Source organism: Chelonia mydas, chromosome 9 (assembly GCF_015237465.2).
Source record: "Chelonia mydas isolate rCheMyd1 chromosome 9, rCheMyd1.pri.v2, whole genome shotgun sequence".
NCBI lineage: Eukaryota > Metazoa > Chordata > Testudines > Cheloniidae > Chelonia > Chelonia mydas.
This window is the reverse complement of record NC_057855.1, coordinates 8186339-8204070: the sequence shown is the minus strand read 5'-3', so window position 1 is coordinate 8204070 and position 17732 is coordinate 8186339. Positions and strand designations below refer to the sequence as shown.

Below are 17732 nucleotides of genomic sequence, written 5' to 3'. Positions count from 1 at the left end.
TCAGGCCAGAGCAAATCGAGGGGATGCTTGGACAGCCAGGAAGCAGAGTTGCCCAAAGGAACAGTGAATGTTGAATCTGAATTATACAGCTAGTGGATGGAGCCTTAGCTAGTCCAGGCGGTGTTTAAAATGCAGGTGTTTGCCTGCCCAACAGTTGCATTGTGCACGCATTTCTTTACCTTGCGCGGCTGCGGCTTTATGTCAGCACGTAAAGTCTGCACCGTAACTGATCCACACGCGCACGCAGGCACGTTCGCGTTGTCTCTTTAGTCCACGCTGCACTGAGACTGCCTTGCACTTCCCCAAAAAGGGAACAGCGCTGGCTGATGGGGTGGGCTCTTCGAACCAGAGCCACTCTGAAGGTACTTTCAGACAAAAGTACTTTCGTTACAATACTGACAGGTGCAAAGACCCTGACTCTGAAAACCGGCGTTGCCGCGTTGATGAATTTACAGCAGAATGATGCCGTTTGTGTCGTCAAGCATCTTCCGTTCAATAAGTCTCATCAGTGAGTTTTCACTGGATCTGCCATTTCCAATGAGATGCTGTTTTATTTTCCGTATTTTTACATAATGGAATTAACTAATGCGCCCGCGCACCCAAACGTCTAAACGCATCAACAAGCCCCGTCACCTAAACCCAGTCATGCTACTTAAAAATAACTCATATTACAACTGGAGATTTTGCAATATTGTCTATTTATGCAACAGGCTTCAAATGTGACCTGATGATTCATATATCACACTCCTTATTTCCACCCAAGGTGAGATAATGGCTCTACAGTGAATGAGTTTTAGAGTACAGTCGGTCAGTCATTAGTGCCATTAGGTCATGTGACAAAACCTCCCAGAATAGATCCGACCAGAGTTGGCAAGCCGACCAGGAAGGTAAGTGCATATTGGCTTCGGAGCTGGATAGCGATGGGGCCCGTGAATGGGCTGGGGGAGGGGAGGTGGCTGGGAAGCGAAAGCGCCCGTGAAAGGGATGGCACAGCATGGCTGTGGCATGCTGGGTCATGGAGAAGGAGCCTGAGGACAGGAGGCGACAGACATTGCAATCCCTTTGGGGACCATCTTGTATTAAGCTGACGTATTACCATGGGCCAGGGTTGCAAGGCTCCTCCAGGAACCAAAAACAATATGTGTGTGAGTGTAGGGGGCAGGGAGTGGTTAAGGCAAATCATGCAGCTTATAAACACTGCAGAGAGGTGCCACCCCCCCGGGGAGGCTGGCATATACGGGGTCAAACTGGCTTTTCCAGAGATCAACACCCACAGAAAGGGCTTTGGGCATAAAGAGGCTGAGTTGAAACTAACTCAAGCCTTTCTTTCGATCCAGCAAACGGACAGGACCTTCTGTCCAAGGGGAGCCCGTCCACAGGGAAGGGTTGGTCAGACTTTGGGTCCCGTAAGATGGCGGGTGACCTCCAGAAAATGTTCAGCAAGCGGATAGGAACTTCTTGTCACTGTAATACTCTTTCCCGAAGAATAAATACCCTTGGCTTTGGGCAGGCTGGCTGGTACCTGGGGTACCCAGAGGCAGCATCTGGAGAAAGGTGAACCCCAGTGAGGTGCAGAGGGACCGCAACCTAACTCCCTGTTCTGGAGGGAGAGAGGGACAGGTCTCCGCCCAAGAGAGGGGATGTCTGGGCGCCGGAAGCCGCAAGTGGGTGTTCTTGAGAAAACCGGGGGGGGGGGGGGGGTCAAAGGTGCAGTTAACTGAGACTGGGACGGAGGCAGTGGCCAGTTGGAGAGTGATGAAATCCCCTCTGCCCCGCTCCACCCCACCCGATGGATGCCGGGGCTGTGTCCACCCCAGCTTTTTCCTCTCACACTTGCACCTGCCTGTAGGATGCTGCCTGCTGCCCGTGCCTGGCTGCCCGACACTGCCTCCCTTGCAACGCTGCAGCAAACCGCCTCCCAGAGACCAGACCCAGGGCACAGAGAGAAAGCCGCCTCCAGGACCAATGCAGCCATGTCCCGGCTGCACCCAGCACCCCTGCTCCTCCCATCTCCTACAGGGGCAACGTCAGTGCTGATACCAAGTGGGGACCCTGCCAGGAACCGCTGCAACCACCAGGATCCTGCTGAGCCCCTTCCAGGCTAGCTGCACCCCTCCTTGATCTCTCTGAGTGCACCCCCTCTCTTTGGGCTGGAATCCCATGATTCTCTTGCTCTTAGACTGGACCCAGGCCTGCAGCACCCCGTGTACTGACCTGGCTTCCCCAGCAGATCCTACTGGGCTTGGTACCTGCAATTCTCCCCTGGCTTATCCAATACAGTGCCAACAGCCTTCAGAACCCAAGTTCAGTTTAGTCAATGCAAGGAACAAAGCATAGCATTAGAGACCAGGGCTGGAAAACACCAAGAGCTCGCCATGCGTGTCTGGAGTAGCCAAAGGCTTGCTGCCCCACTACAGAGACTTCCCAGCCTGGCGCATGAGTTTCCCTTTGCTGCCCCATCCTTGAGGGCCTCCTTTTAAATCCGGCCACAGGAGGCTTGTCACACTCACTGGCCTTGGCAGAACAACCAGTTTCCAGCTGTCTAAAGGCCTGTGTGTGTGTGTGTGGGGGGGTGTTGTTGAGGGGAAGGCCCCCCCTCACATCTGGCTGTCAGGGCACACGGGAAAGGACGCTGTCCTCAGGCCAGTGGGCCCCCTCTGCTGCCTGCAAGCAAAGCTCCCTAACCTGGGACGGCTCACTAATGAGCAGCTCACACACAGCTCCTTGTTCTGCGAAGGGCTACTGCCAACCCAACCGCCAGCCCCCCCGGTTTCAGGAATTATCCCTCCTGCACGCTGCGCCTGCCATGTGACTTGCTGCTCCCCTCTGAAATGGCCCTGGGCTCCTTCCAGCCTGTCCCAGGCAGGGAGGGATAGCTCAGTGGTTTGAGCATTGGCCTGCTAAACCCAGGGTTGTGAGTTTGATCCTTGAGGGGGCCATTTAGGGATCTGAGGCAAAAATTGGGGATTGGTCCTGCTTCAAGCAGGGGGTTGGACTAGATGACCTCCTGAGGTCCCTTCCAATCCTAACCTTCTATGATCAGTTCTATGAACAGAGCACGGAGCAAACTGAAGGCACCAGGAAGGGGCCCCGTGGCAAGTCTCAGCAGCCCCAGCCTATGGGCCGAGGGAGGCAAAGGATGAAGTGACTTGCCCCAGTGATTTAGTGGCAAAGCTGGGATTTGAGCCCAGGAGTCCCTGGGGGGACTCTACGTAGCGTGGAAGAGAGAGCAGGTCTCCTGGCCACGACCCCTCCCTGTGCCAGTGCCCTGCTCCCATCCCGTTCTCTGTCCCCAGCACCCAGGGGTGGCTAGGTGGGAAACAGGATTCAGCAGCTGGGATGGAGCCAGGCCCATGGGACACGCCAGGGCACGGATGCTGCGGTGACCCCAAGGGGCGGGGCCGGGCAGTGCCATCCCTAGGGGGCAGGCGGCCCGGGGAAAGGGTCCCACAGCCCCTTCTCCTGCGCCCAGCAGCCGCAGCAGTCACCAGCGAGTGGCTCTGCCCCAGGCAGGCTGTGCCAGCCCCAGGCCGGGCTGCTTGGGTCAGTGCTGGCCGGCCCGCCCCGCTCAGCCCTGGCCCCGGGGGGGACTCGCTCCCGCGGGCCCCAGGCAGCCCCGCTCGGCTCCAGCCCCTGCCCCGCCGGAGGCGGAGCGAGCGCCCCGGGCCCGCCCCAGGGCGGGGCGAGCGCTGGGGCTCGGGCAGGAGCCGCCGGCTGCAGCTCGGGCAGCGGAGCGGGGCCGGGGCGCTGCTGGGGCAGAGGACGGGGCGGGAGGCGCGATGGCCGCGGACGGGATGGAGGCGCGGGCGCTGCATTATGAGCAGACCCTGGTGAGTGTAGCCGTCTGCGGCTCCCCCTGCCAGCCCTGCCCGGGCCGGGGGCCTCGGCTCTGCAGGGGCGCGGCGCTGCGGAGATGCCAGGGTGGGCACCCTAGAGCTGGCGGCTAATGGGCTCTGGCCGGGCATGTGGGCCCCCCAGGAGAGCGCCCTGGGGATGAGTGGGTGCCGGGGCACTGGGCATGGGTGGGTGCCAGGGCTGCGGGCACCCCTCAGAAGGGGGCCCCGAGCATGGGTGCGCTCTGTGGACAAGCCCCCCCCCAACACACGGTACACTGGGAACGGGGAGGTGCCAGGCCTGCAGGCACCCCCAGGAGGAGGCTCCGGGGCTGGACGTGTGTTGGGCCCCTCTAGGAAAAGATGCTTGGGGGGTGGGCACGCATCATTGGCATGTGGCTGCTGTGTACTCTGGTGGCTGCCTCAGTGAATTGACGTGCTGGGCATCGACCCCCCCGCCCCCACCGGCGCCAGCCCTGCACTGGAATAGTGGGGCGGGGGGTAGGCAGCCAGTCGGTCGGTCGGTCGGTGCCAGCTCTGCCTCCGAAAAGTTTCAGCTGCTTTCCTCTTACCCGCAGGGGCTCAGGCCCTTCGATGCCTGCGCTTGGCACCAGGCGGCCCCTTTCTCAGTGCCGGTCGCGCCACATTTGCTCTGTCAGTGCCCAGGACCTCGTCTCCCCACTCGCTACCTCTGCTTCTGGCACCAAGTCCTGTTAGCAGAATAACTTCGTCTAGTGGCTCAGCTTTCTCCGTGTGTGTGTGTGTGTGAGCTTCGGGGGCCTGCGAGGGGCAGAGGGGGCTTGGTGCCTCTAGGAGAGCAATGCCGGAGCTGCGCTCCCACCATGCGCTTTCACGCCAGCCAGACCTTAGCTACTGTGGGAGGTTGGCATGTCATTTGCTGGCCCTGACCTGGGGGCCAAACTGGGGGCTCTCTGTGCTCCTCCAGACACTCCTTCATAGAAACTTGAGGTACACATACCCACACTAAGTCCCCTCTCCCCCTTTCCCCTCCCCAGGGCCAGGGCAGGACTGCTCCCTGCAGTCTATTCCCCAGGTCTGTAACAATTTTAAATGTCACAAGTCATGGGGTTTCCCCTTCATCCTTGGGGGACCATTCTCTGGCCACATCCACCCCCTGTTGGGGAGCGACGGGGCTGCCAGCCCTGCCCTGTGGGCAATCCCTGGCCGGATTCATCCCCCTGACAGGGAGTTTCCCACTGATCTTCAGCCTAAATTGTCATTTGATCCATTTTGTCCCCTCTACAATCCCCCATTAACACCGCTAATACCTGCAGCCTGTTCCCTTTCTCCCCCACCCCCAGTAGCGTGTGCAGTCCAGCGAGGAGGATTATTTAGCTCCTGTAATCTCTCCCTCCGAGCCCCTAAGCGTCTTGCTGTTGCATAGTGGTGGGTCCCTGGCTTCCTGCTGCCGCCTTCCTGTTCCTACCGCCCCTGTCTCTGGGGGTGCCTCTCCTCTGCATCCAGACCCTTTCTCCAGCAAGTTCCACACAGCTCCCTCCTTGCGCCTCTGCCTTTAACCTTAGCTCCCATGTTTATGGTGCTAGCCCTGCACCCTAGATGTCTTCATATCTCCTGATTCCTGGAATGACTCCTGCCTCTACTCACCAAGTAAACAAGCAGCTTTTCTCAGCTTCTTGAAGCTGAACGTCTGGGAGACCAAAGTGCGAAGGGACCCAGCCTCCATCCCAGGTCCAGCCCCTCTCTTCCCTCCTCCCTCTGCCTTCCCTGAAACCTGGGAATGGAACATCCCTCACCTTGAGCTTCCCCGACTCCTGTAGCACTTCCCTGTCCCCACTTCACTTGCAATGCTCAGCCATGCCCCTTGCTTCCCTCATGGCAATTCCCTCCTCTGTCCCACCCCTCCAGACCCCAGCATGGTGTTGCCATCTCCCCATGGGTACCACGTGCCCCCGCATCAACCCCTTCCTCCTCCAGCTCCCAGGGCAGATGTGCTCCTCTGTGTCCCTGGACTTGTTCCATCCAGGGGTGGGATTGGGCTGCTCTCGGTGGCTCGGGGAGCTGATAATTTACCCTGCAGGCTTCGTCTTGTGCCCTGTGAGCTCATCTTCCCATAAACAACCCAACGCGCTGCAGTTGTGAATCTAGCTTTGCTCGAGGGCCTCACACACCGTAGTCTGATTAGGCTGAGCTCATGGGACACACCAGGAGCTCCTTGCATCCCTCCATTTCCCTCCCCACAACATCTGTGTGCCACCCTCCTATCCCCCTCTATTCAGGGGCTCCCCTCACCCCTCCCGCACGCTTAGCCTGGCCTGTCTCCCATTACCCCTACCCCCACATGGCAGGGGCTCTGTGTTCCCCCAGGCTGGGGTCCCCCCGAGCTGGGTGCAGCATCCCCGGTGGCATCTCTCCAGAGCTGTGTAGAGAGGGGACTTTCCCCTCCTTGCTCTAACGCCCCTGCCGCCCTTTCTCAGCTGGCAGAAACCTGCGGCACTGCACGTTCCCTGCAGGGGGCGCCACTGGCAGGATGCTCTCTGCTGCCCCCTGGGCTCTGGAAGGCTCAGCTGTTGAGATGCTGAAACTCCATGTGCCTGGATGGTCCTTGGAGGCTCGAGCCCCAAGGGACGAAGTAGCAGCTCACCGGTGTCCCTGCTGTTGTGCTGTGCCCTGCGTGAACTGGACTTTCACGCTGCACCCCAGAGCTGGCTGCATTTCTGCAGGGACGTCTCTGGGTCCCTCAGGAAGGAAGGGGTTAGAGGACCCCTCTGTGGTGCAGTTGGGAGATGTCGAGAAGGAAGAAGGAGGTTGTGGGGGCAAAAGACTGAGGGCTTTGCTGAGTGGAAGGGGCACAGAAGGTAGTGATCTGGGGGGGGGAGGAAATCGTGGCTCAGAGAGGAGCAGGCACCAGGGTTGGGGGCCCAGTCCCGTGTGGGGCAAACCAGGGGCATCTGAGCCAGGCCAGGTAGCTCTTGCCCTGTGAACTGGCTGAAGCCCTCGGTGCTGGTGTCGTGCACTGAGCCCCTCTGCAGGACTAGCTGTTGCGGGTGCCAGGTGTTATCTGAGGAGAGGAGTGCGAGGTTGTGCCAGCTCCGATCCCTTCTCCGATCCCTTCTCAAACGAAGCTGCAGCCACCTCTAGGGAGGCCCAAGTCCCTGCGGCTTGCCCCTGGGGGAGGGGAGGGTGTTGAGCTAACCCTTCTGTAGGGGCCTTTCCAGCCTGCTGGGCAATCAGGGTGAGCTACTTTGATAACCCTTGCTGTGCATTGGGTTGCTCTGTGGCCCGGGCAGCAGGGCAGGGCTCGACATGCCCGCAGGCCAGGGTGGGCGGGAGCCACCAGCTCCTGCACTATCCCAGCTCTGATTAAAAGCACGCAAGCCTCCAGCCCTTCTGGCTGGGAAGAAAGTCCTCCGAAAGCACCCTGAGCTTAACCGACGCCTTGCCGCCTGCATGAGCCTGCAGGCAGGCAGTCCCCGTGCTTCTGCTGCTGGCCAGAGCCCTGCCGAGCTGCCACACAGTGAAGACAGCCTCCCCTGCCAGTGTTTGCTGTGGCTGGTCAGGAGCCCAGTCAGTTCAGATTTCAGACACCTGCCAGCTGGAGGCAGATGGAGCAGCCCTGGGGGCAGCACCGTGTGTGGATCCAAGCAGCCCTCTCCCCGTTCAGTGGTGGGGGGAGAGGCCTCCCCTGGCCATTCTCCCTGGACACTGACTCACCCTCTCCCCAATCTTTTGTACTGGTCTCTGGCGCAGGCTGCCGGGGTTACAGCCGCTGCTGTATGCTGGGGAGGTGGCATGGTGAGGAGGCCGGCAGTTCCCTGCGGACGCTCCTTCCCAGCTTGCTGTGTCGTTACTCTGGCTCGTGCTGACCAGCTGGAGACCTTGCAGCTGCCTCATGGGGAGCAGGATGGCATCTTGCAAGGGGCACCTGCATTGCCAAGCCCCAAATCCCCACCGTGCTCATCGTTCGGGGGACATGGCCCCGTTCATCTCATCTCGTGGGCCCCGGGGTCTCTCCCGGCAATGCCCTGCTAGGAAGAGGTCAGCTGCCGGGACACGCACGCAGGCTGGTGCAGTTCCCAGGGCACTATAGCCCAGTCTTGGGGCAAGGCAGGTGGGGTGGGAGCCATGAGGGCAGGACAGCCATTGTTTTTCAGGGGCTAAATAGCCTCCTGGCACATCTGCAGGTGGGGCAGGCTGCTCTGGGGAACGGGGCTCTTCCCAGGCATGCTGGGCAGCAGGTACCGAACACCCTGGGGAGTGCAGCTGATTACTCTAAGATCCTATGCCAGGGCAGACTGCCTTCATCCTGCTGCGTTTTGGTTGACACACCAAGGATTGAACCGGGGACTGCAGCGGCGTGAGCTAAAGAGCCTGGGCTCCTTCACGGGGGCTGTAACAGGCTCAGCTCCTCTGCAGATGGGCACAGAAAGGGGCACACCACAAACTCACAGGTGGGTGATGCCACCAGTGGGCTTCCCTCGGCAGACGGCTGGGCAGGGCCCAGTTCCTTAGGCGTTGGGGCCCTGTGTAGCTTTGCTGCTGGGCCAAGTAATGGGGGAAGGAGGGGAATATCATAGAATATCAGGGTTGGAAGGGACCTCAGGAGGTCATCTAGTCCAACCCCTGCTCAAAGCAGGAGCTATCCCCAATTTTTTTTTCCCCTAAATGGCCCCCTAAGGGATTGAACTCACAACCCTGGGTTGAGCAGGCCAATGCTCAAACCACTGAGCTATCCCTCCCCCCAAATCAGTGGAGGCGCTCTCTGGAATAGCCCTTCCCCGCCCCCCAGCTCACCTTGTCGCAAGCCCCTCCATCCCTGGGCAGCTCCCTAGGGCTCCCCACCCATTGTGGGGCGCGGTGGGGCTGCACTTGTGAAACTAGAGACAGGGGAAGGGGGGTGTAGATCACCTCTGCTGTGCGGGGGATGGGGTCGGCGTCTGTGCAGCCGCAGCCAAGCTGCCCTCCGCCTTGTGGGAGAATCCACACGGTGGGAGGACCCGGGGGCGTGTGGGGTGTGAACCCCCCTGAGACGTAGTGGCACCGACCAGTCCAAATGCTCACTTGGCCCCCAGCACTTTGGCCCCTGTGCTGCATAGATGCTGCTGCCTCCCTCCTCACCGTACACCCGGGAGCCCAGGGGCAGTTGTTATCCCCTGCTCACGCGGCACGTTGGGCCCAGCTGATGGAGCGGGCGGGGTGCTCTGGAGACAAGTGGTGCCCACCCTGGCTCTGCCGAGGCCACCAGTCGTGAGCCACGCGGTGCCCCCTCTTGTGAGCGTGGGTGAAATGGTACATTTCCCCCAGGCTTCCCTGCTGACCAGGGGACAATGTGTCCCCTTTCCGGCTCAGCCGGCTCCATCTCTGAAAGCCAGGGTAACCGAGCCACCACGTGTGCTCTCTGCCTTTGTGGGAGCGGCCTGCACCGTGCTGGGCTTAGGGCAGGGCACAGTGGTCAGCGGAGGGGCGCTGCAGCTGCCTTGTGCCGGGCTGGGGGAAGCGCCTGTGGGCACGGGGCCGGCCGAGAGCATGACACGGACTCTCTGTTTCCTCCTCTGAGAAATTTCACACCCGGGCTGGTGATTTGAACCGGCTCCTTTGCAGAGCAGGGAAGTTCAGCTCCAGCCGGGCCCGGCTGGTTTGAACAAGCGAGCGGTGGGAATCCCCCCAGCAGCTGCATCCCAGTCCCGCTTCCACTTGCCCCCAGCAGGCAGCAGGAGGGTGTCAGCTGATCAGTACCCCCCACCCCTCTCTCATCTGCACCCTCTCTTCCCAGCTAGTCCATGGCTCCCAGGAGGGGCCTTCTCCCAGCGCTCCGTGCCCTGTGCTTGCCCAGCGGATCAGCCGTCCTGGTCCAGCCCTACCCCCCTTGTGCCCTTCAAATCGCTCTGGGGTTTAAAGTTCTCCTTCAGGAAACAGTCTGTGTGCTTTGTCCCCCCATCTGTCCTCTCTACCCTAATCTCCCACCCCCAAAATAACCCAGTGGCTTGACCAGGCCCCAGTCTCCCTCCTTGCGGCTGGGACAGGTCCCCCTCTGCCACCGCTGACAGCTCCATCCTTCTCCATTTCTCCAATAGCCTTGAACTCTTATCCACCTTCCTTATCTCAATGGATAAGCTGTTCTCCCCTTTGCCCCAACCCGGCCTTGTGGGTGTTGTGCAACCCGTCGCGGGGGGTGGCTCAAGGTTACAACGGGCAAAGGGACGTTTGGCTCTGGGAGACGCACGTGCCCCCATGGGCTGCCACAATCTCCACCCGGTGTCCTGGCAGAGAAGCCCGCCCGGCTGTACCCCTCCTCCCCCCGGTGTGGACATGGACAGGCTCCCCCAGCCCTCCTGCAGGTGCTGCATGGAACCCCCTTGGCTAGGGCGTGCGTCCGGCTCACGCCCAGCCCCCTTGCTCAGAGATGCGGCTCCGGGACGAAGGGGCTTACGTTTCACAAGCGCCTCTTGTTCCCGTCGTCGCAGCAGATCAGGGCGATTCCATGTAATAAAAGCAGCGTGACACAGATTGCTGCTGCCGTTCCCTTTGTCCCTGACGCTCCTGGCGCCTGGGGATGCAGCGCGGTCCAGAAGAAAAGGCCTTTCTGTGAGAAGCCGAGTGTCCCTGTGCGGAGGGTGGGGGCAGCCCCGCCATGCTCATGTGGTCCCCCAGCCCCTCTGGGACCCCTGGCGCTCCCGCCTGAGCCCCGCGGCCCCCGAGTCTGTGTGGGCTTGGGACTGATCCTTTTTACAGCCCCCTATGGGTCCCGGAGATCTAGGCTGGGGAGCGGGGAGGGACCAACATCTTCAACTCTGGGTGCCCAAGATCAGGGTCCTAGAGCCTGTGGCTGGCACCTGTAAGGCAGTGGCCTGATGCAGAGGTGCTGAGCACCCCCAGATCGCCCCACCACCATCACTCAGCCCTCCTCAAATTCAGGAGGCTGCTGCTTGTGCCCAGCTCTGGTTCCCGCAGCCTGGCTAGGGCCCCCAGGGCTGGCTCCTTCCTGTAGGGCGCTGGGGAAGCTTGGTGCCTGATTCTTGTCTCCCTGCTGCCCATTCACATGGTGGCATCAGGGACAAGGCGGGGGGCGGCTGCTCCGCCTTCTGTGCCATGGCTGAGCTCGGGGCAGGGCCTTGGGTGGCTGTGAAGCCCCTAGTGACCGGACACGGCTGGCACACAGGGGTACCCATGACGATGGACAGTGCAGGCTGGTAGGGCATCAGCAATGGAACACGACGTGCCAGTGTAACCATCCCGGGTGCCCAGAAAAGCAGGCCTGGGTGCAGCTGCGCCAGGGTACCTGGGCACGAGAAGGATCCCTGCAACCCAGACTCACCCTGGCACTGCCCTGGGACACAGTTACAGAGAGCTCCCTCCCTTAGTCTGCCCAGCCTGCCACACTGGAGGAAGAGCCATGGAGCAGCAGTGCCCAGCCCCTCCCCTCTCGTTTATCTCCGAGGCCTAACTTCCTGCGGCTGGAGATGCAAATCCCAGCTCTGGGAGGGGAGTCACAGGCAAGCAGGAAAATACAAATGCATGCCCAGCCCAGCGCCCTCTCCCTGGCCACACAGGGTGCTCCATGCCCCTATCAATGCCAGGGCATCTTGATGAATTCCTCTGTCCCTGGGATGGGGCACTCCGGGGCTGGGTGACTGACAACCCCCTCAGTCCTCTGATCCCCGGGCCAGGAGATCTGGGGCGTTTTCGCTGCGCTGCACTGGGCATGGGGTGGGGCGCGTTGAATGGGCTCAGGCACTGCCCAAGGGGGGTAACCTGGGGCCTGGAGCTGAGTGCACCCGAGGCAGGACATTTAAGTGAAAGGTCCAGGAAAGAGACCCCCACCCGCTGCCCCCAAGTCCCAGCTCCCCCTGCCCCTCCCAGAGCTGTGATTGTTCAGCTGTTTCTCTGCGGAGGCTGGAGCCTCACTGCTGTTTGTTTTCAAAAGGCCTTTGTTGAAAAATAAGCCGGGGGAAGGCAGCGAGCTGTGCCCAGACCCCTCCTGGGAGCCCAAACAAAGCGCCCGGCCATTGGAAGAGCAAGCAGGGAGTGCGGGGATGCGGCTGGACACTGCCAAGACGGCAGAGGAGAATCCGCCGTCCTTAGGGGAGCGAGGCTCGCCCGGGACCCCCTTCTCAGAGAGGATCGGTGCCCCCTGGGGGTGCTGTGAGCCAGGCCCCCACCCTGCTGTTTGGAGCGAGCCGGCAGGCCGGACACAGGGATCACTGCAGCCCCAGTTGTATCAATATTTTTACTTGGGAAAGAACAAAACAAATTAAGTCCAAACAGGGCGCAATCCAGAGTGTGTCTGGGTCGGCCAGTGCGCAAGTGAGTGACGGGGGTGGGAGGGCGGCAGCTGGGCATATCTTGGGCAGAGGTTCCAGTGTATTCAGTGAGGCGTGCTCTGCCACTGCCCCCGACCCGTGCCTTGCCTGGGCACCCGACTGCCTTCCCAGAGAATGGGAGCAGGTTTGAGTTGCCAAGCCGGGGAGTCAGTTTCGGGGCCGAGCTTTGCGTGCCCCACCGTAGGACAAGGTTGTTTGTCTGACTGAGCTTGGTGCGTGATGGGAGAGGGACAGGCCAGAGTGTGGACCGACAGCCTGGGAGAAAGGAAGGATTAGCCCCAGAACTGAAGCCCACAGAGCCTAGCCCAAGATGCACTAGGGAGTCTGTGTCACAGCAGGGAACTGAACCCCGGGCTCGGCTGTCCCAGTCCACTGTGTGAACCACAAGCCCATTGTCCCCTTCCCAGCTGCACTGGTGCCTGCATTAAGCATGAACTGCACATGCCCCCCACCCCCACCCGGATGCGGCGCTCAGCTTAGGCCCCCCAGTCCCAGAAAGCAGGTATTGGAGGGGCAGCTATAGTCGAGGGTGCGTAACGGTTTCCATTCTAAGCCCCTGCTGTGGCACTTGCTGGTGCTCCAAGGGTTGGCCACTGGCAGGAAGAGAAGTCTGAACAGAAACGGCTCAGCCAGCAGAAGGGGGCTCAGGTGGGGGCTGCCTTCCACTCAGATCCTGCAGCAGCCTTGTTTTCCCCTTGATCAGTTCGGCAGCTGAAGTGGCTGGAGTTTGGCAGGGGTCCGGCTCTCCCCCAGAGGAAGCTGGCTTTGATTCGACCGAGTGATGAGCCGTTGGCGATGCTGTCGCGTGGCTCTGCTGGGCATGTGTTTGTCAGGGCTCGTAAAGCGCCTGGGGCAGGATACCCAGCCCAGGGTGGAGTGTGGTTCTTCTCCCCATAGGCGTTTCTCATTTTACTTCCCTTTTAAACAAGGACAAACCCGCTCGTAATGTCCCCCAGCGAAGCTCCGTGAATGCCGCATTGCCGCTGCTCAGGAAAGGTCAAGTTCTGGCGGTGGGTGCGCCCCGCCTTGCCTGTCATTGTGGTGATCAGGGACAGCTTTGCAGGCTCCTCTTGGTTCCTACGCCGATTTCTCCACACCGGAGTGCAGCTGCCCCGATCGCTGGCGTTTCCTGCCTGAGCCACCAGCTGGCACCCGAACGAAATAGCGCTTGTCGGGGAGGAGTTCAGAGACTGGCATCGAGCTGAGCTGGGGGAGCTGGGAGTGATGTATCAGGAGGGACTGAGAGGACCTGGATTTACCTGGGGGAGGTCATACGGGCAAGCGGCAGGAGGGAGGGGTTGTTTAGACTGATCTGAGGGGATGCAGGCCGAGCAGCAGGAAGCTGTAACAGCCTCTATCAAAAGTACTTCGATAGCTCCCATCTCCCTAATGGGGGCGTGAAAAGTTTAATGTGTTTATCCTCACTGGTGCCACTGCACATGTCACCCACTGGAATGGCGAGTCCTTCTCTTCAAGCTCCCTAGGCTTGAATCTGGTGGCAGGGAGTTCCACAGGCTCACCTTGGGTTAGGGACAAAGACATTTCCTCGATTGTGACATGAGTGCTAGGTCTCAGGCCAAGGTCTTGGTGGGGAAGTAGCCTCATCCCACCCAGTATTGCTGCCAGCAGCCTCCTTGGGGACAGCCAGGCCTAGGTGGACAGAGATTCCCGCCCAGGCCAGCTGTTATCCCCATGGGGCAGATGGGGAGCTGAGTGACTTGCCCAAGGTTACGGGGCGTCTGTGGCGGAGCAGGGAATTGAACCCAGCCCTCCTGGGTCAGAGCCTGACTCCCTTTACCATCCGTCCCCGCCCTTGCAGGGCGAGCTCTGCGGTTAGTGCACGCTATGGGGAAAGGCACTTCACGTGCGTCACAGGAACCCGGCCTGCAGGGCCCCTCGCCAGACCTGCTGAGCTATGGGGCTGATCCCATGCTCAGGCCCTAGAGCCCCAGGGACTGGCCCGGTTCATCCTGCTCCCCCCACCCCCCTGCGCTCTGGGGATTTCTACCCCCCGCTGCCATGCCTATTTCCTACCCACGGGGCCCAACTCTTCCGTTTCTCCCTGGCACCCCCTTGTGGCTCTCTGGCAACAGTGCATGCTCCCTGCCTGCCTCCCATGCAGCGTGGGCCTCTGCTCCCCACGCCCCTCCTCACCTCTCCCCACATGCCAGCCTGCGCTGGGGGCAGCCTGCACTCCCCTGCGGGGCGAGGGGCAGCGCTGAGACTGGGGGCGGACCCAGTTCCATTCAAACCAGATGTTTCCCTCAGCTGCCCTGGTGGCGTGGGGCTGGGGGGGAGGGCAGGACTCTGCCAAGTCAGGCCAGTTCTGGGTGCCTCCCAGGTTAACTCCTGAGGGAGCACATCAGGAATCCCTTTGGGTCTGGCCCCATTGCTAGCCCCCCGCCTCACCCCCCAGCACTCTGAGTGCAGCCCAGACATTTGCTGTCTCTGTGTCTCTGCACCCCCCAACCTCCCCCCCAGCAGTGGAAGCAGACAAGGGATGTGGGGAAAGCGGTGGGGGAGGGGGGCAGATCGAGGGGGGCTTTAAGCTGCCGTCCTGTCCAAAGTGTCTCTGGGTCTCCCCTCTCCCCACCCCTTTCCCTGCTCACCGGGCCAGCTCGGAGCATATGCCTCTGGGCAAGAGGGCTGAGATTGGACTCCCGCCCTGGAGCCGGGTTCATCCCCAGTGCAGGCCCCCTCCTCCCCCAGTGCATCACTTCTGTCTCTCCAAGGGGGCTGCAAATGATCTGGTGCTTTTCAAAGGGGGTCTGAGACGAACCTGGGTGTCCTGGTGCGTCCTCGGGGAGCCGGCGCTGAGTGCAGCCAGGCTGCCGCACCTGCCCTGCCCAGACCGCTAGGCCCCTGCCTGCAATGCTGCTTTGGGAGACGCTAAGCAGAGCCCGGCTCTGGCCTGGAGTCTGCATGGGCCAGCGAGGAGCAGGCTGGGGCAAGTCTAGCCTGCCTTCTGCAGGGGACCCCGAGACCTCCGCCTCCTGGGGCCCCATCACCCCTTAGCTTGCAGGGACAGCACAGCCGAGCCCTGCGGCCCGCATGGGCTGAGCTGTGTCCGGGGCTGCTGAGGCTGGGTCGGACAAGGCCCCAGGCTGCGCCGGCTCAGGCAGGCCCGTCCAGCCTGGCCCTGGGACTGCGGGGGAATCGGCATGGCCCTCACGGAGCTCCTGTGCTGAGGCTCCAGTGCACTTGGTGCCAGAACTGTCAGGCCCCTCGGCTTTTCTTCCCATGAGGGGCCGTCTCTCACTAAAGCCTCCCATTGTTCCTGGCACTCTGTATTCCGGCCCTGCCACGGGGGAGGAAGTCCTTGGCAGTGCCCTTACAGTACAGGATCAATGCCCGCCTGCGCACCCCTCCTGCTGGAGAGAGGGCACAGGGAGCTCGCAGCAGGGGCCGTGCCAGCCTCAGACCCCGGGCTCCTGTCTCCGCAGCTCCAGCCAGCCTCACTTTTAAAGTCTCAAGTGCAGAACAGTCTGGTTGGCCCATCACTGGCACCCAGTGGCTGCCCATCCCCTTGGGGGTGGGAAGGCCTCTTGTGAGCTGCCCCTGCTTACTGGGGTAATTCCCCCGTGTCTGTCCCACTGTGTGTCGGGGAGTTTCCCCTGAGACGCGGCTTGGCCCTCTCCACCCTCAGGGTGTCTGTGAACAATGCTCCTGGCCTCAGCCCTCTGCGAATCTCAGGGAGGGAGAGGGACAATTCCCATTGTCAGCTCCTTGGCCTAGGACCCAGCTCTTGTATTTCAGAACGATAAAAGGAAATGGGTTTTGTCCCTAAGACACAACGAGCCTGTGGAACTCCCTGCCACCAGATCGGTGAGGCCCAGACCCTGGCGGGCTTGAAGTGGAGAATTGGCCGTTCATTAGCTAGTACCTCCCTGCAAGGACACTTGATAGGGCGAAGCTTCAGACCCCCCAACTGACAGGCTTAGAATGACCTGCCGGTCGGGGCGGGTTAGTCCTTCACGCGCTGTCTTGCACTGTCAGCCCTGGCTGTAGCCAGAAGGCTGCGATAGCTGGTTCGCGGCCCTGGCTGGATCCATGTGGTCACTTCACCCAGGCTTCTAGGCAGCTGGTGGCTGGCAGTGGCTCTCCGGTAACTGACTGGGGCTGCATCTGAGCTCCCAGAATGACCTCGAGGTGAAAGGCTCCATCTCTGGGTGTGGTCCTCAGTCACCGTCCCCTGAGCAGGGCCAGCACCGGGTTACGTCCCAGCGCCCCTGCTCACCCACCGGTTCAGGCGCAGGTAGCGGGATCAGCTCCACTGGACGATGCAAGTCTGTTGCTCTGCAGGGACCCTCCCCCCGCCTCCTGCTCTGTGCCTGCCCCCATAAGCCATGGGGAATCCCCCACCCATTCTACATCTTCCCCTCCTATCACTCTGCAGCTTCCCCCAGACCCTACGGGGTCCCTCCAATCTGCATCTGCCCCCCTGCTGCTCTGTGCCCCCCAGAGCCCAGGGGACCCACCCTGCTCTACATCTGCCCCCCTGGTCTGCCCCTGCAGGGACTCCCTGACTGGGGGAGCTGGAATCCCCTATCTAAGAGAAGAGAAAAGCTTTAATGAGCCTCTCCCTTGAAGAGCCTTGGCAGCTTGAGAGCTCACCAGCGCTGGGGCTGAAAGGAGCAAGCTGCAGGGCCCCGCTCCCAGTGGGCACATTCAGAGTCTAGGGTGTTGCAGAGCCCCCTCACTGGGCCTGCACCTGGCCTGCGGCCCAGCAGGGTGGGGCCTAAGGGGCAGGGAATTGTCTGGAAGCCCACTCTGAAAGGCTGTGCCCAGCTCGATGGAGCAGGCTGAGAACAACCTGGTTGGCCCATCGCTGGCACCCAGTGGCTGCCCATCCCCTTGATGGTGGGGAGGCCTCTTGTGAGCTGCCCCTGCTGCATTCTGGGTAACTGGGGGGGGGATATGAGCCCTGGGATTGTCCCCCTTGTTTGGAATCCGCCGTCCCCCTGATCTGGAGCTGGCAGGGTGGGGAACACGCCCGCCACTGATGTCAGGCTGCCACGGGCGGGTCACTGGGTGGGCGGTGCTGTGTGCTGGTGCCAGCCCACCCCAGCTGGGCACTGGTGCTGGGAGACGCATTGCACGGGGGGAACAATTGCTATTGATTGTGAAGCTTCCTTATCTGCCTGGCATTGTTCTGGCCAGGCTGGGAGCCCAGCGCCTACCCCTGCCTCTGTCTGCCTGTGGATTCCCCTCTCTGCCGTGGGAAAGGGGGGGCTGAGACCTGGAGGCTGGCCCCAGGACTGGATCCAGCCAACGCAGAGCTGTTTGCTCCTGTTGCTTCTTGCCCTGCTTTCCTGGCAGCGTTTCCCAACGGGAGGAGCACGGGGTTGGGGGTTGGGACTCCTGGGTTCGAGACTCCCAGCTCCCGCACAGACTCTGATCCCGAGCCAGTTGCTCCCCAGCCTTGGTTTCCCCATCCACGCGGGGGAGGGTGGCTGTGTCCATGCAGTGCTGGGAGCCTGAAGGGCCCCATACGGACGCCCGGCCTTGCTGTCCTGTCGCTCCCCCTCCCTTGCAGCTGTCTCGTCCCTCGGCCCCCTGCCTCGTGCGGCTGGGAAAGGGCTGGAGCCAGGGGGCCCTG

At 61.4% G+C, this 17732-nt stretch overlaps 1 protein-coding gene across 3 annotated transcripts in view; it reads left to right on the top strand.

Moving 5' to 3' along the window:
* Positions 1-3705: 3705 nt before the first annotated feature.
* The window catches only part of CLCN2 (chloride voltage-gated channel 2), a 44989-nt gene continuing 30962 nt past the window's right edge, over positions 3706-17732 (top strand). For all 3 annotated transcript variants that reach the window (XM_043522809.1, XM_043522811.1, XM_037908733.2), the window contains exon 1: positions 3706-3830. In XM_043522809.1, coding sequence (XP_043378744.1) covers positions 3780-3830 — 51 coding nt within the window. In that variant the 5' untranslated portion in view covers positions 3706-3779. The remainder of the gene's footprint in view (positions 3831-17732) is intronic.